The sequence below is a fragment of the Phlebotomus papatasi genome, chromosome 1 (assembly GCF_024763615.1).
Source record: "Phlebotomus papatasi isolate M1 chromosome 1, Ppap_2.1, whole genome shotgun sequence".
NCBI classification, from domain to species: domain Eukaryota; kingdom Metazoa; phylum Arthropoda; class Insecta; order Diptera; family Psychodidae; genus Phlebotomus; species Phlebotomus papatasi.
Genome location: NC_077222.1, coordinates 59,021,884 through 59,045,586, shown reverse-complemented (window position 1 = coordinate 59,045,586; position 23,703 = coordinate 59,021,884). Strand labels below are relative to the sequence as shown.

The 23,703-nt window shown below is 35.1% G+C and overlaps 5 protein-coding genes across 6 annotated transcripts; 3 read left to right on the top strand and 2 right to left on the bottom strand.

Annotated features, from left to right (window-relative positions):
* Positions 1-1,355: 1,355 nt before the first annotated feature.
* Positions 1,356-7,473, top strand: LOC129809482 (uncharacterized). The gene is made up of 7 exons (XM_055859320.1): positions 1,356-1,480; positions 1,632-1,747; positions 1,825-1,960; positions 2,023-2,152; positions 2,224-2,318; positions 2,590-2,826; positions 7,128-7,473. Exons 2-7 carry the CDS (start codon positions 1,674-1,676, stop codon positions 7,239-7,241), a joined length of 786 nt encoding a protein of 261 aa, XP_055715295.1. The 5' UTR covers positions 1,356-1,480; positions 1,632-1,673; the 3' UTR covers positions 7,242-7,473.
* On the bottom strand, positions 6,952-20,743 carry LOC129809483 (coiled-coil domain-containing protein 134-like). The gene is made up of 4 exons (XM_055859322.1): positions 20,644-20,743; positions 20,442-20,563; positions 19,920-20,378; positions 6,952-7,237 (listed from the first exon to the last, which is right to left on the bottom strand). The coding sequence occupies exons 1-3, from the start codon at positions 20,741-20,743 to the stop codon at positions 19,947-19,949; spliced, it is 654 nt and encodes a 217-aa protein (XP_055715297.1). The 3' UTR covers positions 6,952-7,237; positions 19,920-19,946.
* Positions 10,562-19,145, top strand: LOC129809476 (meckelin). Its single transcript, XM_055859310.1, has 6 exons — positions 10,562-11,440; positions 13,476-15,615; positions 15,683-15,827; positions 18,606-18,693; positions 18,751-18,914; positions 18,982-19,145. The coding sequence occupies exons 1-6, from the start codon at positions 11,242-11,244 to the stop codon at positions 19,060-19,062; spliced, it is 2,817 nt and encodes a 938-aa protein (XP_055715285.1). The 5' UTR covers positions 10,562-11,241; the 3' UTR covers positions 19,063-19,145.
* On the top strand, positions 19,237-20,005 carry LOC129809484 (nuclear cap-binding protein subunit 2). Of its 2 annotated transcripts, XM_055859324.1 has the most exons (3): positions 19,237-19,403; positions 19,475-19,844; positions 19,940-20,005. In XM_055859324.1, the coding sequence occupies exons 1-3, from the start codon at positions 19,353-19,355 to the stop codon at positions 19,960-19,962; spliced, it is 444 nt and encodes a 147-aa protein (XP_055715299.1). In that variant the 5' UTR covers positions 19,237-19,352; the 3' UTR covers positions 19,963-20,005. The 2 variants fall into 2 exon arrangements, with proteins under 2 accessions (XP_055715299.1, XP_055715298.1); XM_055859323.1 differs by lacking the exon at positions 19,940-20,005 and having other exon boundaries at positions 19,475-19,922.
* LOC129809478 (putative ATP-dependent RNA helicase DDX11-like protein 8) lies at positions 20,641-23,699 on the bottom strand. Its single transcript, XM_055859315.1, has 2 exons — positions 21,176-23,699; positions 20,641-21,110 (listed from the first exon to the last, which is right to left on the bottom strand). Exons 1-2 carry the CDS (start codon positions 23,529-23,531, stop codon positions 20,917-20,919), a joined length of 2,550 nt encoding a protein of 849 aa, XP_055715290.1. The 5' UTR covers positions 23,532-23,699; the 3' UTR covers positions 20,641-20,916.
* Between the last annotated feature and the right edge of the window lie 4 nt (positions 23,700-23,703).

Below are 23,703 nucleotides of genomic sequence, written 5' to 3'. Positions count from 1 at the left end.
TACAATCGAATTTTCACTCAGTCAGAGTTGCAAGCACTCCGAGGTACCCTGTAAAGAATCTCAGCTACCACAAGCTTATCTAGTCTTATCACTACTCAGCGGCTCGATTCACTGTTGTGAGTTCGAGTCCTGCCCGGTGCGAAGATCTGAATGTTTAGAAAACATTTTCACTGTGATATAACGAAATAGAAATACACCGCCTCGCCCAACAACTCCGGGAGCATGGAAGAAGCATTCACCACACTACGGGAAGGCGCTCCTGGGCGGTCTAGAATGGACTTCGCAGATCTTTCCAACACGGAATATGACATTGTAAAATTGATTACCTTGTAATAAATATCTCGATACGATTAATAATAACTACTCAGCGAGTACAGTTAGCTAGGTTAGCTATAAAGGCAGCGTTTTCAGCATATTTTTGCTGAAAACGCTGCTTTTTTTAGCTAACTGTGCTCGCTGGGAAGTCATTTTCTATTCTAAATAGTTTGAGTAAGCTCAAGTAACCACTTATCGTCACCTTTAGAAAAAATTGAAATTAATTTTACTAACTTTTAAACCTGTGCTGTATTACACATTTACTCAAAGTTGACACTCAGTTTCTTGATCCTAAACGTCCTAAACTAATAGTCAAACTAATAGTCCTCTAATTACCCCGCTATACCACTTAACAAACTGATTTTTTTTTGGTTATAAGAAGGTGGCGCGTAACAGGCTCTAGAGGTGACGGGTCCTGAGGCAGGCCAAGACCAGTAATTGGTTGTAGCGCCGGTTAAGTAAGTAAGTAAGTAAGTAAGTATAATGCCCCAGACACACTTACGACTTAAGCCGAGAGGCGGCTTAGTGGAAAATGATGGAAATGCACTTTAACCATTATTTCTAATATAATTACGCTAAGCCGTCTCTCGGCTAATCCTCAAGTCTGTCGAGGCCCTAAGAATATTGCTTAATATAATGCTCTTAAATATGGTTAAGAGCAATAAATAAATAGTGCAACAATTTTTTTTATATTATTTAGATCTCTCTGTTTAAAGTTTGAAGTCCTTAATCGTCTGGGTATGATAAAAAAAATTGTTATACCCATTTTTTCATTATTTTTTAAGAAAATTAAATTTGGATTAAAATTTAGCTTTAAGCAAATTTTCATAAAATATTTATATATTTTGATTTCACTCAAAAAAATCTACCGTTTTTAACAGTGTTCTTTTGAGTAAAGGCTGTCAAATTTTGTTAAAACTTCAAGGTAGTCTTGTTTGCAAGGAACGACAATGGCGCCCTATGATGGATTTTTCTCAAAACATTAATGTCAAAAATATTAAACATTTGAACTGTTTTGCATACGATTTAAGCAATTGACTGGATTCTCAGTGAGAAATCCATGACGTCACATTGTGTCAAAATAAAGGTGTTTTGGGCGGACGTGTTTTGTTGTTTTCGCAGGATTTTCACAAAATTCATGCGAAATTAGCTACAAAATCTGAAAGTATGTTATGAAAATCACAATAAGAGAGTAAAGAGTAATAATTTAGTGCAGTATTTGGTAGCAATGCTTTGAAAAATTGGAAAATGTTCTAAGCATCTTTCGATGACACGCCCTTATCTCACATTACCTAAAATTATATTTGCAATTTTAGGTGAATTTCCTGCTTAAAAGTGCCTTAATCAGTCCAAAAAAAATGAATTACGGACGGAAAACCCCAACATCGACTTATAGATCAACACCATCAGTGTATTCACACATCACTGGAAGGTAATTATGATGTTTTTGGGTTTGGTTTTGGTTGATCCTGAAAAGTTAGCTAATTTTATTTCTTTTTTTTGTCACAGATCTTCCAATTTACAATCTGGAAAGTCGAGATCACTCAAATCCGTCCGCATTCCTTGGTATCAAAAGCCTATTCTCAAGAACAATGCCTACATGGATGTGCAGAAAGGAGCTATGATTACAGCTCTTGCTTCTCTGGTAAAAGCTGAAACTGGTTAATCTTCCGGCTAGATTAGTTAATTTTTTTTCTTGGATTTCAGTGCATTGCCATCTTTACCATGGTCACTGGTGTCTTTGACATCTACTGCTTGGCCATGGCTGCTCCAGGATCTACTCACTACGGATACTACATTATATCCTACGAATTTGTCTACGTGGGAAGTGTCCACGGTAAATTTCGAAAGAGATATCTATCGAACCCCCAGATCCTATCACTACTAAAATCTAATCTTTATTTCCAGTGAGAAACACTCTGATTATCTTTGCACTATTCTCCGTCCTTTTTGCCATTGCGGTTTTCGTTACAACCATCATGCTGGCCATCGCTCTCAGGAAGGTAAGAAAATCCTTCAAAGGATTCTTTTAAATCACACAATTGCTTGTCATTAATTCATTCAAATCTCAACATTTACAATTGATTAGCATGCAAATAGAGGAAGAAGGTCTCGGAAGAAGGTACAAAAATTCTGATGATGCATTTGGCAAAAAAAAAAAAATCAGTAGACACTGTCAATTGTAAATCACTCATTGAAATGCATCCTTTGCTATGTCGTTATCCTGAAAAACAATTATTGTCCGTTCTATTTACTGTTCCATTTTATTTACAGGAATACGAGAAGAAAATCCTCCCTTGGCTATGGGTTTTTGCAATTTTCATCCTTTTCCGCACCCTCGCCTTCCTCTTCTTCGCAATCCTCAATGATCTGATCTTCGCCTACAATATTTTAATGGTTCTCTGCTGGATTGTCATTCTTCCAGCATCCGTCTACGGATGGCTTCTCGTCTATTCTCTCTACCTTGAGCTGGCGGACTTGACTAAACTTGAGGACCTGGCTCACTTGAGGGTAAGTCTTATGCCCTTTATAAAAGATTTATCTTTAAGTCCTAACTCTCTAAAACGTCCCACTGTTTAATTCAAATCCTGAATAAAATTTAGTCTTGGTTCTCCTAATTATGAAACAACAATTTAGCTTCATTGCTTTATGGGGTCTATGCCATGGCACAACTCAAAACTTATCCCGACATATGTACAGAATTTAAAGATCCTTTTAGGACTCCTAGAAAATGTCGCGATATTTTTAACCGAATCACCGGTGACCCATAAAAAAAATTTTAATGATTATGTGAGGTTATTTTTTTCTAATGTTTTTACGTAACTGCAAAGTAGAAGGTTGTCGGCGTTGTAGGAATGCAGGATATTTTTTTCAATCTCCTCTTTTGTATATACAGTGGCGACAAGATAAATAGCACAGTTTCGGACACTGTACTGTATGCTTTATTTTTCGAAAAATTATGCTTTTAAATGATAAAAGTAATAATAATAAATGAACTTGTATATAAATTCATTTTAAATATGAAGAAAAAACCTGAAAATTCTGTCAAGAAATTTAGTACGGTAAAAGAATTCTTCAAATGGCACATATTAAGGGGACAATATAAATAGCACACCCTATAAGAAGTGATAGTTTTCGGCTTCTACTGCAATTAACAACTTACAATTTCTATTTTAAAATTAAATTTTGAATAATTAGTACTCAGTTAAGTAACTTTTGGGAAAAATAAGAGCTTGACAACGAAGGATAATTAGGAAAACCAAGATTTGGCACTTTTCTAATGTGATTGTATTTCATGTAGTGTGGATATCTACTTAAAACTATTCCAAATTCACTATTCCATTCGAGAGATTTATCTTGTGGTCAATCTATTCCTTTAAATTCAACAGGATTGAGGTCCTTAGACCATCCTGCCGATTGTTCTGATGGAACCACTTTTAAAAACTCTTGGCAGTGCGTTTGGTATCAATAGCTTGATTAAAACTTAAAAACTAAGAGCAAATTCTTTTCGATTTTGAAGTACATGTCTTGTCCAATGATATCCTTGTAAATAAAATGGTTTGTATTGCCTGATATTCCATATATACACACCATATGCCACTTCGCAAAAAGTAACCGCACCACCACTAAGTTCTACATTCTTAATTATGTATCAAGGACAAAATTCTTGACTTTTGGGACATCTAATATTTTTTTATGTCATATCCAATTGTATTAAACAGGAATATATCGATTCAAAGAATTTTATTCCCGAATTACAGGTCCTTCTGCATATGCTCTTTAACAAAAATCAAACAACAGGTACGGTTTCGTTTGAAAACTAACTCTGTACGTCTGGCAACAGTTCTAAATCGGGTATTTTTACATAATTAGCTTTTAGTAATGCTCACATGAGTTACTCCTTCAAATTTTGTTCAATTTGTTATTTTATTATGGTACTGCAGCAAAAGAATTCAATTTTACTATACGAACAATGGCAGGATATTCTATAGAAGTGGTTATTCTTTCTCGAAGTTTTCAAGATTTTTGCGTGATTTTTAAGTTTTATTATAGAAAATTATTGGATTATTGGTTCTCTTCCTTGAATAATAAAGTTTGTAAAAAAGTTTCTTAGTTATCCTAAACTTTTTTATGTAAAGCCTGTACATCTGAACCAAAGGCTTTATTTATATGATTTTTCAGTTCTCATAACTTTATTTTACGAAAATTTGTGGCATTAAAGCCTACACATGATCAAACAAACAGGAATATAATGAATATTAAAATAAAAGTAAATTTCAGGTAATATTTTCAGAGAAAAATGAAGGTGTGCTATTTAAATTGTCCGCACGAATTATACCTAAACTCATAAAATGACACAAACACATGGTTTTAACACCAATTATTTAAATATTAAATAGTTATCATTTTTATTTATAATGGGCATTATATTTTCTAAATAATAAATCATGATCAGGAATAAAGATTGATATTGTATCATAAAACATCAAAATAGGAAAATTGCTAAGGTGTGCTATTTATCTTGTCGCCACTGTACATATATTGAATATTTTTCAATCGAAGAGTAAGGAATTTTCAAATTAATTATGTTAATGATGATTGAAATTTTAATATTTTCTTATATTTCCATTTTTTTCAAACAATACCCTTTTAGGGCTAGAAACTACAGTAACTAATATTTTTAACAATAACGAATATTTATCATACATTCCTATTTTCAGGAAAACTTAGGTATTAAAATAGAATTAAACTAGCAAAAAGAATAAAGCGGTCTTCAGATTAGAGGTTTAGCCCAGTTCCAGAGGGTCTCAAAATCCTAAATAACGAGTAACTTTATTGTTTTTTTGAGAGCCTAATAGGTCATTTATCTTTAATAATCAAATTCTAAGTAAAATTTTTCCAAAAATTCGTGATTGATAAAGAAAGTAGAGCAGTTAACTCTTTCGCGTCTTTAGGGTCATATATGACCCGGGGAAAAAAGTTTCTTTTTGGCTATTTACATTAATTGAAATCTAACTGGAGTCTTGAGAAAATGAGCCAAGAATCTTACATCCTTCTATTATGATGTCGTGCACGAACAGATAGATTTCAATTAATGTAAATACCCAAAAAAAACTTTTTTCCCCGAGTCATGACATTACCCTAAAGACGCGAAAGAGTTAAGCCATATAGCTAAGCCTTAGGTGTGAAGCCAGTATAACAAAAAACTTTCTCCTGGACGAGACACTTTTTACGTAAAAATAGTCTAAATATTTAAGTATTTTTTTTGACAATACTAATATGGCTCCAACATACCTTTTAGATCAGGAAAATTTCATGAAATCAATTTTTACAACCGTATTTTCCCACACGTTTTGCATATGACTATCTCATTCTTTCGCGTGCTAAATTCGATTGAGTTAAATTGAATATGTGTGAGGTTTAAAAGAAGAAGAGTGCGAAGTAATGAGAGAGACGTATGCAATAGGTTTGAGAAAGAAAGGGATGCGAATTTCGACTTTATGAAATTTTCCTGATCTAAAACTAACAATCTAAAAAACAAAAATCTAAAATAACATTGAGGGTTATTTCAAGTCCAGACTTGCTTGATGCGTTCTGCTTTTGTCTTTCCTTTTCTCTTTTTTTTTTCTTTAGTTTTTTTCTTTTTTTGTAGCCACACACTTGTAAGGGGGTTGAACCCTATTTTGTGTTGGTATATTGAATAAATTGAAATTGAAATTAAAACGTGTGCTGGAGCCATATTGAATGATAATTTTCGTTCTAATGAAAAATATTATGTATCTAGTTGATGTAGTTTCTAGTGTCAAGAGGTTTTTACTTAAAAAAAAATTTTAAACATAAAAAAAATTATAAAAATCATTCATCAATGCGGTGAGGTAAAGTACCCTTACTCGACCGGGTTCCTCTATTCGACCGGTGGGTCAATTTTTGAATATTTGATGGTGAATTTCATCAATTTCTATGAATTTGTCACTGATTCGTATTATTTAAAGAATAATTAACCTATTAATGTTAGATCATACACAAAATATTATAGCAAATATAATTAAATTGAATAAATAAATCTACCGGTCGAATAGAGAAACCGGTCGAATAAAGGGTACTTTACCTTAATTTGAAAAATCCTCACTTTTAAGCTTAAATATTTATTAAAAAGCAAATAGTTGGAAATTTACAAAAAATATCCCCAGATTCCTACAACCTTCTGTTTTACGATTACGCACAAACATTAGAAAGAAATAACACAGGGAGTCCGTGGTGCAATTGGTAAGAGTATTCGGCTCTTGGGCTGTGTGGCCCCCGGCTCGACTGTCACAGTTGTGAGTTCGAGTCCCGCCCGGTGCAAATGATTGAAGCGTCTGAATATAGTTATTACAATTTCTAGTCCCAAGAAGTTTCTGCTTAAAAAAAATTAGAAATATTAAAAATATTAAAATTCAAGCACCACTGTGAAAATTTGAAAATTCGTCATTTTTGAGCTTAAATATTTTTTATATAGCAAGTAGCTGGAGATTTGCAAAAAATATCCTAAAATATATAAACATTAGAAAGAAATACCTTCAGGTGAAGAAAAATTATTTTCTCTATGGGTCACGGGTGACCCAGTCGTCCTTAAAGGGTTAAAGAAGACTCAACTAAATTTAGTAAAAATCTTTAAGGAAGCGTGGCCTAATATTACGTATAACTGCAGCTTCCTGATAAGGTTTAATATTAGTCTCACTATAAAATATGGGATTCCTTAAAAGTTACAACTTTCATGTCAGTATCATTTCCAATCATCTTCATTTGTTTTAATTACATTTTCCTTGCAGATGGGTACTATGGCCTCTCTAAATGCCTCAACAACACACTCCTTAGCCGGCTCTCGACCCACAACCCCTCACAGCACAGTATCTACGATGCCAGTCGGTGGAATAAGCAACTAGAAAACAATGGATATTCCACGAATTAGAAGTAATGCATTTGAAAGAAAAGAAACATTTCCGTCCAACTTCGAAGCACTTTTTTTTAGCAAGTAAATAGTAGTTCCATAAGAAGACCCCCTTTTTATAAAGGTAAGACCTACAAAGTAATAACCGTCCTTACGTATTATACTTTTTCTATGTATGTAGATGTTTTATAAATTGTCTCAAAGAGAAATGACATTTGAGAAAATAAGACTTGATTTTTATTGTTCTGCGATGGATAAAAATAGAAAAATGTTTGATCTATATTTTCTCCACTGCATAAAAGGGGAAATTCTTCCTTTTCTCCTAAATGCGGCGATAACGATCCGTTCGTGCCAGAGCAATTACACTCACGTGAGTGCGAAAAAAAATTCAAATACCAACAATTTACATATAAATTATTTGTAACGTCCAAACAACAGAGGATTGGTTGGGTGGCTCCTCGTGCAGTTGAAGAACTTTTAAAGACGATGAAGGCTATTTACTCTGCAGATTGCTTGACGTAGAAAATGAAATCGATATTATTCGAGGGGTCTAAACGAGCATTTGCCATGCTAAATCATTAACGTAGATGTTCTCGTATTTCTATAAAAGTTTTGAAAAGAATGGAAGAGCAACTACATTAAAAACTCGTTAGAGTAGAACAAGTTGTTTCTTAAATAAAAAATAACGGAGGGAAATAAGAATATGCACATTTGCATTGACTTTTTTAACGATATCTTTCACAATCTATGGACAATGTTGATGTTAGAAAAGAAATTAATAATTTTTACATATTTGCTAAATATAAAGCTCTACATGACGAAAAAAATTAGAATTATAATAAAACTTATAGTAGAAAATTGCGCGTGCTAATTTCACTATATTTTGGTAAATAAAAAATATCTTAGCTCAAGAATTATAGCTGTTCCCGCTGTTCCATTGTTAAATGAACATGTTTTTTAGTACTTTACTATTCTCAAGTACTTCTACATAATCGACATTTCTTTAGTGTTGGTTCCTGTCACGACTGTTTTGTGGTTTTAGAACTCGACCAGATTTAGAGAAAATAGTCGAGGCAGGAATCAATACAAAGAACAGTCGATAATTCAGAAGCACTTCAATGAAAAATGTTCATTTTTCATTGAAATACGCAGCATTAATCAAGCTCCTCCACAAAATATTCTACATTGGGACATTCTTATAATTTGTAACTATTCACAAGAACTGTTTTTTTTATTGATTCTAAATACTCCAAAATATTGTTTTTTCAGAATATTCATGCTTTTTAGGTATTCAGAATCCGAAAAGATGTGAAAAAGTTAGACCTCTGCCCTTTTGAGAGCAATTTTCCTCAAAATTTGTCTTTTTAACTGTACTTATACGTTTCTCCACAAAAGTTAGTACACGAAACTGCTTTCAAAAAAGAAATTTTTGACGAAAATTTCTATGTGTAAAGCCCATAAGACCAATAGGGTAAGTGTGCCAAATTTCGGCATAGTTGCATATAAGCACCAAAGTCCTAAGTTTGAAATATCAATATTTTTAATTCATATTGATATTTCTTGTTCCTTCCTTTTCAGGAGGGTTGTGTGGAGCCTTGAAAACTAGTTTATCATCTCTTTTTTCTTTAAATCACTTCCTAAAATATTGAAAAATTAATAAAAATGTGGATATTGCTTTGGATAGTATTCCGGCCACTTTGAGTGAAATACCGGCCACCTTTTTTCTGACCACCTTTTGTGACGCAACGGATAGAAAATTTCAAAACGTCATACGGAACGAGTTTAATATTTAGTTTAATACGTTTATATGACCCACAATCCCTTAGATCTTCCGTGTAATTTGTCCTGAAGACCTGAAGAGTAGCATCTCAAATTTACGCGCAGATTCCTGTAGAAATTTGCCCTTCCTGAACTCTTCCAAGACCTTTTCCACATCATTTTTTTCATAGAAGCGATGGTTTTTTCTCTGGATATTGTAAAACTCAGAAATTGAAAAAAAAACATAAAATGAATAAGAAATTTAGGAAAGCAAAAGATGTTGCCGGAATAGGCAACATTACCTCACCGGAGAGACGCTCACAAAGTATCTACTTTTTTACGCGAAATACAGGATCCAGCTAGGAAATTTCACTTGAAATTTAAAGATTGATTCACTATATTAACATAAACAGAAACAATCTTTAATGAAAACTAATCAATTTTCATGAAAAACACCGAAGGAAAACCTTTTGCACTTCACCACAAATCGTAAGACTGCTTCTTCTTCTTCTTCTTCGCTTTAAAGTTTTAGGCCGGACGTTTCTGACATCCACACAGCCTGAATTTGCGCCTTTCATTTTTCACTTTTGGACTTCTGGTTTGAATTTGTGTTTTAATTTTTTAACGGTCACTTTATTCTTTTTAATGTTTTTATATTTATTTATTTATTTTTAATATATTATTTTAAATATCTTTCTTCACTGTTTTTAAGAATTTTGTTATTTCACTGATATTTTTTACTGAAGTATTTTTACAAATTGTTTTATAGTTTTGGATTTTAGAAAACTCGTACTTGATTCTTTCTGTATGATGCTCCCTGTACTTAATTATTATATGTTCCGCATCTTCTGGTTCATTACATTTCTCACAATTTTCATTTTCAATACGTTTCATTAATTTCAAGAATTTTTTACTATATGTATGGTTACTCCTCCTAATGCGGTTACTTTAATTTTTTCTGAACTTAACTTTTGTCCCTTGAACCATGACTTTTGGAACTTCCCCAACTATTTCCCTATAAAATTTTCCTTTTTCACTAGTTATTTCCTTGAATCGTAAGGCTGCTATAAACACAATTGATCTGCCACATTTTTTGTAAGACTCTTTCCACCGCACACTGAGTTTTTACAACGCAATTTAAATTCAAATTATACCTAAAATTTACGGTCTTTGTGTTAATACATCGTAAAATTAATAAATATTTAAAAGCAAAATGTATTCATTGACTATTCGAAGATAACATACATAATTTTAATTAATTTATTTCCATGGCTGAAATTACACTCAAAGGGGCCGAAATTAGAAGCTGGCCGAAATTTGGCAGACTTCCCCTAAGGATATGAGCATTCAAACTTATCCAATTAATTCTTTTAACTATAGTATTTTTCTCCTTTAAAAAAGGTTAATCTCAGACCATTTAAGGTAATCTTTGCCCTCTCAAAACTTGTATCAAATGCAATAGACTACAATTAGATTCCAGAACATGAAATTTCCAATTGGATCAAAGATGACCTATTTGATCACTTTACTCTATAGTACGCAATCGAGACGATAAAACCACAATTCGTGTAACAGGTCATTGAATACACAAAATAGCTGCTCCAATTGATACGAGATTGAACATCGTAAAAACGACACGAAAATCCACAAACCACACGACAGGATTTTGAGTGGAATACATTTGTCCAAAAGCTAAGCTTTGAGAGCCACAAGTTAATGAGGAAGTGGGTGTCTGGTCAAGTGGCCCATTATGAAAATACCACCTTGTCTAAAAAGAAACGCGTGGGTGAAATGAAAATCAACAATTCGTCTGCCACGGAGTGCAATTGTGCGGTGAACATTTTGGTATAATTGACCAAGATAGCAGAGAAGAACAAGAAAAAAAGCTGTGAGAGAGAGCGTGATGATAAGTATTTGGCGGGGGTTTCCATGGGAATTGCGACAACAAACAATAAATAGTGTAGGGCTGTAGCAAAGAGAGGGTGGAATAAATTAAGGGAGTCTCGTGCTGGCAAATATGAGAGAGACTTCCTCATGCTGACGACGAGAGTTTAGTTCTTTGCCAACACTTCTTGGGTCCGTACATACGGTCAGACACTGGGGACACAATGGGGCAAAAGTGAAAAAAAGGATATCAGGAAATTGCGTGAATTATTGTAGTTACGGAAGTTACGGAAAAAGTGGCGGTCAAAATAACACATCGTAACTACGCAAAAAAATAATTTCCTATAACCATCATGAGACTTCCCATCTCACTGATGACCATCATTTCAGTGGGATGGAACTTTCAGCCAAACACCCAAGTGACTGGTGAGGAAAACAGTGTCTACCTGTTCAAGAGTGTTGAGAGTTGCAAAAAGGGTGAATATTTCGATGTGAACTACTTAAAATGCAAGAAATGTGAAAGTGAATTGAATTTGGTACCATCGAAGGATCGTAAGTGTTTTCTTCCCCTTTTGACCTGCTCCACTTCCCGCTTTCGTGTCAGTTAAACTTTCACCCTCCCCATCACTCAAAATCCATTCCTACCACTAAAGCTGTAAATCATCTAGATATAAGATAATTTTAACTTCGTCTTCTAACTTCATTAAGGGGTTACGTGGGTAAAAATAGACCAAAAACGGCATATTTTTCTCTAATTTTTCTTCAACATAATAAAAAAAATTAATTTAAGCTCTTAGGCATATAAAAGTATAAAATTTAAACGATATATTTTCTAAAATTTTCATTAAAAAATTTAAAAATTCAGCCTCTGGGACTTGATTTTCGGAGAGCTTTTTGAAAAAAAATACACTTTTCGGTGGACAAGATTTCTCGGAATTTCTTCATCTGAAATCCAAAAACCAAATATTTTCTGTTAGCTGATGAGTTAAAATAGTCCTTGAGCGAAGGATATCTGAAAAAAAAAATGAAATTTGAATTTTTGGAAGAATTTTATACAAAAAAAACCAATTTGACGTATTTTACGCCACGTTTCATCTTGTAGAATAAGTTGGGATCAAGTCAAGATAAAATCATCCGTTCAACGTCTCTAGTTTAACGAGATTAACTCATCTGCTAAAAGGAAATGTTTGGTTTTTGGATGTCATATGAAACAATTCCGAGAAATTTTGTCCACAGAAAAATATTTTTTTTTTTTTCAAAAAAGAAATCCAAAAATCATGTCTCAATTGCTAAATTTTCAATTTTTTAATGAATATATTTTTGGAAAATAAGGGAAGAGTACCCCGGATCGGAATATTAAGAGACATATTTAGTTGAAAATATAATCCACAATTATTTGGTATATTTATGTATGCCAATTGATACATTAGTGATCCCTTTAACTATATCTGTGCTTTTGAATTTTTAATTTTTACAATAAATTAATAAAAAAATATGTGTAATTGCAAACTTGCACTCTGTACTTCGGATCGTCAGGAATTTAATCAAGTATCTCAGAGAAAATTGGTTTTATAAATTAAATCTGAGTTAATGCAATGTATTCTTGTGAGAGTTAAACGGTAAAAAGTAACTAATAATTTTTAAAAAATCATTTAATTTGGAGCAACAATGTGGTATTAACCTGACGATCCGAGGAACACTGCGTATCGCTGGTACTCTTCCCTTATAGTTTAAATGTTTTACATTTATATGCTTAAGACATTGAATTAAATAATTTCTTTTATTATTTTTGACCCACGTAACCCCTTTATTTCTATTCTGAGGTAAATGTGAGTTTACTTGCATGTGTTTGATTTTAGAATATCACATTTTTATAAAGCGTTAGGAGAAAATATTAGTATTAAAAACTGTATTAAGTATTAAAATAAAAATATCAAACTTGTTCATACAGCGAGTTCCGGCTTAAGCGAAAATGGATTGAAAAAATTTGTTATGAATTGCCTACTGTTGGGAGCCAATGGAGCTAATTTATAAAATAATTTTTGACTTGCCCTTAAGTGTATGCAAATAATTTTTCACGTGATAATTTTGAAATGCATTTTTTATGAATCGTTGCCGCAGAAAATGGCCGAAAAACTGGCGCCGAAAATGTTTTGCATACATCACGGCGTTTGTATATCTTATTGCAAAGATATCTCCTTTGGGTATGCAAATTTTCTGTGTCACTGGAGTGAATTCACGGGTTTTTCTTCGGTCCCGAGGATTTCTTTCAAAGCGGAACTCCTTGTATTATTCAAGTAAAAATAATTACGAAGTTTGGGAGGCCTTCTTAGGCTGTTTAAATTTTAAAGATCGAAAAGCTATTTTTCTATGATACTAATTTCAAGAATGTTATTTTTATAGTAAACGTCGTAAACGTAATATAATAACAAATAACTATTTCACTAAAATTTATTCCTTCAATAATTTTCCGAAACGATTGACATGAAAGCCGAAATCATCTTTAGAAAGTTATAGAGAAATTATTTTTTATCGTGTCTAGATGTATCTTATCAACATTTTTCACAGCTCTGCTTACCACCCTCAGGTCTCACATGCGAATGCTACCCTAAAGAGTTGGAGCGCATTGAATATGACAATGTCCTTCAGCAATCGATTTGCGATCGGAAATGCAAGAAATCCACCAATGAAACGAATTCTTGTGACGATGGTGGCCACTGTGGCCTTCACTATGTCAATCAGACCAATTTAAGTCATCAGGTGAGACATATCCAAATTCTAGGGGCATTCCCTCCACCAGCCAACTGTACATGCAACTACAAGCATTCATCGCTATATCGCAACATGTATTGCATTCCCAATCACTTGCTAAAAGATTATGCCAATTATGGGCATTTTCGACTCGGAACGGTGACTGAGGATCTTATGTACCTGACCTTCTTCTGCCACACTCTCAAACGATGGAAGGAGTGCAATCATTTGGCTAATCTGTGTGCCCTTTCCCTCTACAATCTCGACCGACCATCTGCCTGTTTTCTCTTCTTCGCCACCCAAACACCCGATATCACATCCACCAACGATCTCAGTGAGAAGACAATGCCACCACTCTTCTATCGTCGTGGAAGAAATTCCATCGAGGAACTGGATAAAATTCTGGACTTCTCCTTTGACGTCCAAGAAGGAGACACCGTAAACTTTACAGCCCTCCAATTCACGTTGGATGGACAATTGAAGCAATTTCGTCCGGTCAATGTCCTTCGTGAGCTCAATCTCTGTCCCACATCTCGTCGGGAAGTCCTTTTTGGGCGGAGTTTCTCGCTTTCGTGTAAAGTGCCAATGGAAGATGTCGTACTAGATGGAAATTCCCAACTAATTTTTAGCACTCTCTTTGTCAACTACATCGAGAAAAAAATGCCACTAATCCGAAGTATTCCAGTGCTAATCAGAAACTCTCCCAATTCCAATATGAATGACAATCCCGAAGCATGGCAATTGGTAAGGAGATTCTTCACAGTAGACCTAGTTAGTGGCCTTCGCAGTAACTATATTCCCAAAATTTACGAAGAAGATCGACTTCAGGATAAATTTGACTTCATACGCTATCTCATCAGTGTCGAGCTTAGGTTCAGGGTAAAGACTGAGAGCAATAAACTCTCAACTCCACTTCTCATCCTCAAATACGGAGAGTACAATACGAGCCAACAAGATATTCATCCCACCATTGACTTCCATTTCTCTGTGACCTTTTCCAAAAGCTTCAACTTCCAATCTCTCTTGGAGATTCTTTTGCCCATTTTCATCCTCTTGGCTTTTGTTCTGGCCATCTTTGAGGCGATTGCTTACAAAACACGCCAGCATAAGCTCATCTATGACCTCGATGTCTTTGGCAAATTCATTGTGTTTCTGCTATCAAAAATTGGAACAGCTCTCTTTGCCATTGTCATCATCATTTGCCTTTACATCCATCTCACATTCAAGTCCCAAAAGCAAATCCAACTTCTTCTCCCACTTCCTGTTGAGCAACTGCTAAAAATTCTCACAGGAATCGCTTTGATACTCAAATCTATCAAATTGGCTCAACATCTCTGGCAAATTGCACACATTGACATCTTCTTCATTGACTGGGAACGTCCCAGAATCTTTGAGAATCGCAATCAACTGGATACACCTTCAGTTTGCAGTGGATCCGTCACGGCCAGATTAGCATCTCCATGTGAAAGTATTTCAGCATGGAGAAGTTACTTTGTGGCCAATGAATGGCAGGAACTTACAACCACTCGAAAGATTTCCATGTTCATTCATCTGGTGGGATTAATTTGGATCTTACTGATCGTAAAAGCAGAAAATTTTGCCTCAAGAAATTTTTTCTTCCATCTCTGGCCATCTAAAGATCCTCCCGATGGGATTCTGCTCATGTCAACGGGAATTCTGGCATTCACCTTCATCTACATTGTTCAGAGGATTTTCAATTTTGTCATCTGGGAGAGATATTTTAAGAATCCTATTCAGCAATTTATTGATGTGTGTTGCATAGCAAATGTTTCGGTTTTTATACTTCGTCTTGAATCCTACGGATACTATATACACGGTAGATCGCCCCATGGCTTTTCAGACACCGACATCTGCTCAATGATCCTTCAGTTCCGGCAGGAAGAACGAGGACAGAGAGGTCTCACTCCAGGATCTGAATTACAAACATATTCTCTGCTAGCTCCAAGGAATTTAAGGCATGTCCCTGAATTCTAGTTCTTTATGCCCTATAAACTTTTAAATCCCAATCATCTTCCTCTGCAGGGTCTTCTACGATAGATTGATTCTTCCCTTGCAGCATCCTCCTCAGATAAATGAATACGTCACAAAAGGTTACGAGGGGAATTTTGAGAGAACCATTCTTACTTACTACAGCATTAATCGCTTCTTCGGAGCCTTTATCGATCACGTGAGTATTATAAGAGATTTTTAATGAGATCCAAATTTTATCTTAAAATAAATTCGCGAAATTCACAAGTAATCGAGACAAATCTGCTTAACTGCTTCTTGTTTATTTCATATTGTGATTCTCGTAACCAAAAATTTAGGCATGATCAATACTAATTATCTCGTACAATAAACAATTTCCCTTTAATCTGAGATATTTTTTCATACTAGAAGAAGGTGGGGCAAATTGTGACATGCATAATAAGGTTATATCGTATGGTCAGGCAAAATAAAAATAACAGTCAATCACTTACGGACTTTATACACTTATGGGTAGCTTTGAAAAAATGTTAAGTTCTTACTTAAAACATATTTCGAAAAATCTCAAAATTTTTAATCACATCATACACTGAGAAAAAAAACGGGGATACGATTAACTTTTTTCCTCATAACTTTCACACTTAGGTGTAAAAATATATCAACATTTTTTAATGTTAATTTTACATTTTTTAAGGGTAAAATTAACATGAAAAAAGGTAACTTTAACCCCTAATACACCTCGATGGCACTAGGTGGAAATAGTATAAGAAAATTTAATAAATAATAAATAATAAATAAAACGAAAATGCGATAAACGGTAAGCAAAAAAAAACTGTAGGATTTTTTTGCTACAGTTTTTTCGTACAGTCTTTTTTGCTCACCGTTTATCGCATTTTCGTTTTATTTCTTCAGTTTTCTTATATTATTTTCATCTAGTGCCACCGAGTATGAGACAATGTAACACGGTAATTGAGAATTTGCGTAAGAATTGCAATGAAAATGCGTAAATCAACGAAATACGGTGAGAGCTTTGACGGTGACGATGAGCATTTTACTGTCAATGTGATTCTGCTCTTACCTTGGTAATATACTTCATCTATTTGATCATTAAAATTTTATTACAATTCACATTAATTATCGCTAATGAGCGTTTAAATAAGTGATTCGTGTTTTTGAATATTTAGAGCTTAAAAAGGAAGACTTGGCCCGCAAAAATTAATTTAAAATCCCAGTCCCGGGATTATGCACATTTTCAAGACCGAAAAAAAGCGCGAAATGGTATTATGCTTTGAGAACGTAAAAGAGAACGTACGTTGTAGTGTAGAAAAAATTTTTTTTTTGTCTAAAAATAAATCTTTGGATTTGTAAGACACTGAATGTGACAATAAATTGAATTGAATTGAATTGAACCTATTTCGAGCGGAGTAAAATTAGTCAAAAAATTCAACTGTTCAAATAGCATTTTTTGGCCAGAGTTCTTCAATTATTCAATTCATTCTAAAAAATAAGGATAGTGTTTTCAAATTTCTCGCGTCACAAAATAGTATAAGGGTAAGTGGGGCATCTTTCAAATTGGGATTTTTCACCTATTTTTAAATAAATATGAGCTATATCGTGATATAATTTAGATGAACAAATAAATTGAAAAGCTAAATTATATCACGATAATGGCCTCTACATCTACACACTAGAGAAATTTATGTCCATATTGAAGCAAGTTCCTTACGACTGTGTAGGAAAAACTCTTCAATATGGACATAATTTTATCTAGTGTGTAGAGGCCATAAGGCTCAATTTTATTTAAAAATGGGTGAAAAATCCCAATTTCAAAGGTGCCCCATTTCCCTCTACATTCAGGCGTATTTAAAAATGATTTCACAAATTGACTCCCAATGGTAGGCAAACATGTATAATTGTATGTGCATAATCCCGTTAGTTGCATAATCCCGAAGTGCATAATGCCGGAACTAAGTGTACGTCAAAATCTTTAAAATATTAAGTGATTCAAAGACATAAATAACATTGAACCCATTGAACGTATCAGCAAGAGCAATAAAATCCTTAAGCTGTCTACACATATGAGCATTTTTTAAAAAAATTCTTTAAAAAAATTTTTAAAAAATAAGAATGGGTCGGTTTTTTTCACAAAATTGCTTACATACTAGGCAAATTTCTGTAAAAAATCCATTTTTTTACAAAAATTTTCACTAGTGTAGAGCCGATTCTTTTTAAAAACCTTTTTAGGGTTATTTTTTAAAGAATTTTTTTAAAAAATGCTCATAGTGTGTAGACAGCCTTCTGAACGAATTTAGGGCAAAGTAGGGCACCTTTGAAATAGGGATTTTTCTCCTATGTTTACGTGATAAAGAGCCATATCATAATGTAATTTAGCTTCTCAATGTGTTTATGTACCTAAATTATATCACAATAAGGCTCAATTTTATTTAAAAATAAGTGAAAAATCCCAATTTCAAAGGTGCCCCACTTCCCCCATATTATTCAAAGTTTCTGAATAACGAAACAGCTAGCTTTTTTTTCTCAAGGTGGGTATTTTCATAAACGAAGAAAGTCGTCAGATGCAATATACTCCGTGAATTTAGTTAAGAGGAAAATTTGGCAAATTAGAGGGAGAATGAAGAGATATTGATAGGGGGAGATGAAAATGGCGCTACATTGAAAACGCTATTTTTCGCATATTTCTAAAGAAGCTGGAATTTAACATAATGTAATTTAGAGAGACAAAACAAATGATGGATCTAAATTAAATAATGGCTATGTCAAGCTTTATTTAGAAATATACGAAAAAAATAACGTTTTCAATGTAGCCCCATCTCTCCCTACGTTTTCTTTCTAACACTAAAATTGTTCCTCATTAGGAATGTTCCCTTCAATGAAATGATCTAAACTAAAAGCTTATTGCTGCCTTTGATTTTTATTGCAACAACCAGAACAATTTTCGCTAATTCTGACAATATTTCAGGCTCTTAAGGATCTTGATTACATCGTGAAAGAAAAGACTATCTTGGAAAAACTACTCAACTGCGAGTTTGAAGCCATTCTTTCAGAAAGTATGAACATTTTTTTAAATGATTCCATATATTTCTAAATTTGTAACTTTTTTTCAGATAAAGGAATATTTTATGTGGACAACAGACACTCCTTTGATGAGATCCTCTTCTATGGAAGTGAATTACTCTTTTTCCAATTTGAACTCATTCTCTTCGTATTTATCATTGGAATATCGCACAATTTTCTTCTAGCAATTGTAGCCGTTGGGATTATATACAAGGTAAACTATTCTTTGTCTAATAGTATACCCTGACAAGTTATTGATGACCAAATTTACTTTTTTCCAGCTCTTGAAACTTCTTATGGCTCAAACAACAAAGCACAATTTAGCTAAAAAGACTTTAATAGACAAGAGATTTCTCATGTGAAAGAATCACTGACTGTACAAATTATAATGGTTGTGGTGAGATTGATTATTGAAATTCAATAAAATATATTTTTTCGTCCTAAATATTTTTATAAGTTTTAACGGAATTATTCAAACATCCATTACGCGCCAATTTTCCAGTATTGACCATTTGTCGATAAAGATGGCATTGGCTGTCGATCAGTTTAGTTGTTCGCCCCCAGAAAACATAAACAATCGACGTTTTTCGCAGAGTTTTTGCATAAAAAGTAAGGAATATCGCCAGAAAAGGTGAAGATTTCTTCGTAAATCATGGCAGCATCATCCGTGGAATTAAGTTCATATCGAGATCAGCATTTTAAGGTAAGTTTGTGTGAACAAAAAGAAAAATATTGGAAACATAACCTATAAATTTGTTTGGGGCTTTTGTTTAGGGCTCTCGTACTGACCAAGAACGCCTTTTGAAGACCTCCACCACACTCTACGTCGGCAATTTGTCCTTTTTCACAACTGAGGAACAAATACATGAACTTTTCTCACGCTGTGGCGATATAAGACGCATTGTAATGGGCCTGGACAAGTTCAAGAAGACACCTTGCGGATTTTGTTTTGTGGAATACTATACGAGGAATGATGCAGAAATGTCCATGAGATATATAAATGGTACAAGGTTGGACGATCGCTTAATTCGTGTTGACTGGGATGCAGGCTTTATAGAAGGACGTCAATATGGGAGAGGAAAATCTGGTGGGCAGGTGAGAGACGAATACAGAACTGACTACGATTCCGGACGAGGTGGCTACGGTAAGATTCTGCAGCAGAAAGCCGTTCCGAACACAGATAATCTTTAAAGGCAAATATAGAATTAAAACAACTTACATATTTAACGCCTTAAAAAGCTCTTCTCTACAAGTCTTCATGATTTTTCTGACCACCGGTGAGCTGAGGTCCCCGCTTCAGCTTCTTCCGGATCTTCTTGGTGGGTTTGGTCATCTCAGGGGGCGGATAGTCCATTTCTTGTCTGTATGGATTGATATAGTCACTGGTGCGCTGATCTGGATTGATTTCCTGGTTGAATAAACTTAACATCTCCATTGATCTCTCGTCAATCACAATTTCATGTCTCATTGTTATTTTCAATGCCCAATCTATAATTTCTCTCCAGTGCGGCACCTTCTCAAGTACCCTGAAAGATATATCTGGCATGTAGAGTACCAGATCTCCAAATAAACAAGTATTTTCCAGCAGAAGAAACAGAGCTTCCATCTCCGTCTGATTTGCCGGTAGTACCTTCCCTTCAGGCTCCTCTTGTAAAACTTTTCGGCTTTCCTGTATCACCTGAAACACCAATTTCTCATCAATAAACATGCTGCTCTGTCGTCCTTAACTAAGAATTTTTACCTGAAGGATTTTCTCGTAAGCTAATTTGAGGAGGGTAAATTGTTTCTCATAGCTGTCCGTGATTCGCAAATGCGTTCGAACTAGCCGGTGTTCTTCCCTCTTTCTCACAAAGATATTTGAATCTTTGTTGATTCAATGAGTTAAGAAATATCTCCTGAGAAATTCTACCTGACAAATTGAGAAAAACATTGCAAAAGGATACAGATTTTTGGTGTAATATTCAAGGAAGTCTCTTCGTCGCTGGCTGCAGAGGTTAGGGCAAGGAAAAGGACACATATTTGCAAAGTTCCGAGGAGTTCCATAATCAGCAATTGCCCTGGAGACGGAATGTGACTTGACAACACTCAAAACTAAACAGTAACAGTCTTAATTTGGGAGATTTTTGGCCAGGAAGAGCGAAGAAAACGCAGCCTGCGTCGAAAACCAACTCGGTTGCTTTTCGACAATTGTCGGTTTTTTGCGATGTTTTCAAATTTCAATCTCTCAACGGTTTTGCTCGTTTCTCCCGGAAAAACTTAACCAGGAAAGCCTGGACCATCCCGAAATTCGGGGCTTCTTTCAAACTTCTCCTAATCCACCCGGGCAATTTCTTTGAGGTCTTCTCGGTGGCATAACGTTCATCGAGAAGGATGACACTAGCATAGTCATTTATATGCCGGACCGCTCTTCCTGAAATCCCAAAATATTTTTGCTTGAAAAAGGCGAATCTTTCGTGCCAGGAAAATTTACCTCACCTATGCATTGATTTACAGCTTTCATGCAGATGTTTTCGTAGTATTCATTTCCAGCTCCTGCCCTCAGGACAGCATCACAGTGCTTCATTTTCTCTAAAAGCTCAGGATTGGTCTTGTTGGGATAGGGAAGTCCCACTACAACCACACATCTCCCAAGATCATCTGAGAAATTAAGTCCTTCTGAAAGTTTTCCACCCACAACACTGAACATAATTGCTCCTCCACCTCTAGTGACAGCATCAGAATAATCGTTCAAAACTCTCTCAATTCGAGCTCCTTGTCGAGGTTCCTTGAACACTTTCTTCCTCCCGCGGATCCTCTCAAGCATTCCACTTTGTTCCAGATGCTGAAAAACTGTATCTAAATAATCGTAGGACCCCAAAAAGACCACAATTCCTGCTGGAACAACATTGCAGATGTTCTGGAGGCTCATTCCAATTGCATTGAGGGATTCTTTAGAACTCCTGGTGGCGAAGTTCAAATGCAGAGGCTTTCCGGTAGGACCACGTGAAACTACAATGGGCAAAACTGAATCTTCGGCTACAACGTGATCAAAAAAATATTCCTTAATCCTAGAAGTCTGGCGAGAAAACAGTTGCTCAGTTAGTTCATTTGTAGGCTGCATTGTTCCTCCTGCAACTATTAGGGCGCGACAATCCTTGAGGATATCTGCAAAATGTGCATCAGGCTTCAGGAGGAGGTACTTTATCCGTGGCTTGGGATCCCAAGTTAGAAGAATCCTCCCATCTGCAATGTCTTCTGTCAGGCATTCAAGGAATCCCAAGAAAAGACGAATAACTGATGGTGAGTTCTTCTTGATTTCTACAGTATCTTCAATTTGTTCTTGGACAGTCATAGGTTTCTTTCCTCTTTTCTTTTTCTGCTCCTCCGTTTCGAGTTTCTCAAGGAGCATCTGAGTGGCTGATTTAGGTGGCTCAGAACTTTCAGCAATTTTCCCGCTCAAATTGACTGAGAATCCTTGAATCTTCTGAGCTAAGCGAGTATTCTCGCAGAAGGTTAGCAATTCATAGAGATTGATGTTGAAAAACTCTCCCTCAGACATCAATTCGTGAGTGAGAATGATTCTGTGAGATATTTTAGGTGCCTCGGGGATCATTTTAATCAGTCTTATGGCCACAAAAATCAGCTGATTGAGCTTCAGGAGATTTTTCGTGCTGAATCTCTTCATGTACTTGTCTCTGTAGGCAGTGAGCTGGCTATGGACCTCTCTGAGTTGATCCAAAAATATTTCCGCACAATGGATTGATGAGACGGTGTCCAAGAGATTGTGAGCTTCATCCACGATAATTACAGAATCCCTCAAGTCAATCCCTGTCTGTTCCCTCGTGCGTTTGTGAAAAATCATCTGATAGGGCAAGAGAATAAGTTGAGCATCAGAGATTGCTGCTCGGTTGGCGTAGTAGGGGCAACCTTTCTCAATTCTTCCCAATTCAACAATATCTTCAATATCCACAATCTCCGATAGGGCTGTATCTCTCAAGGTCTCTATCGCAGATTCCTTGAGAAACTCACATCCTTTGCCCTTCTTGCGTTTTAGGACTTTACCGTCTTCAGCGGATGTTACTTTCGAGCGATTTCTCTGCAAATCCAGGCATTTTTCATTGATAAGAGCCACTGATTTTAGGTTTCTTACTTCCTTATTTATACAGAAATTCTGCCTCGATCCCAAGGATACTACTCTAAGATTCTCAGCGAATTTCGTCCTCTTGACTTCCTCCACCACCTGAGAGAGTTGGGAATGCGTGCGGCTGCAGAAGAAAATCTTTGTATTCCTATGCTTCTCCGGAGGATTTTGTTCAACAGGTTCCTCCTCCTCTCCTTCATTCTCTTCAATGAGAAAGTCTTCCTCTGTACTTGGCAAACTTTCTTCAGGATTTTCCATCTCCTCCTCTGGTTTTTTCCTTTCACTGGTTCTCCATTTCTTCTTCTCCCGGATTTCTTTTATCTTTCTAGCCCGAATCCCTTCAATCTTCTTTTCATATTCAAGAATCTTGTCCAGAATTTGTCTCTGCGACATCAAATCTTCTTTTAATCTAATTGTAGCATACTGACTGTCTATCCAATCATTGGATGACGCACTATTCTTCTCTTCCTGGTCGATTTTTTGCTGAAGATCTCTCAATTTCTCCCTCAAGTCTTCTTTGACTTTGTCTTCATGGTCACACAGCCAAGTCAGTGCTCCGCAGAGAAGGCTTAAGGTTTTCCCTGTCCCTGTTGGACTCTCAAAGATTCCTATCTGACCCTTCTCGATGACTTCGTAGAGGCCAGTCATAAAATCCTGTTGGATCTTGTATGGGACAAAGGGGAAATTGAAGTCTTTCACTGTTGAAGTCATTTTCTTTGAAATTTTCACTAAAACACTGGAAATTGAGTAAAATTGCTATTGGTACACTTGTAGAATTAACTGTTTAATCTAATTAGAAGGTAAATTCAGAGGAATATGGTAAAAAAAAACACAAAAATTCTCAGAAACACTCCATATAAGCAGTTTCCCTCCAAAACTTTGA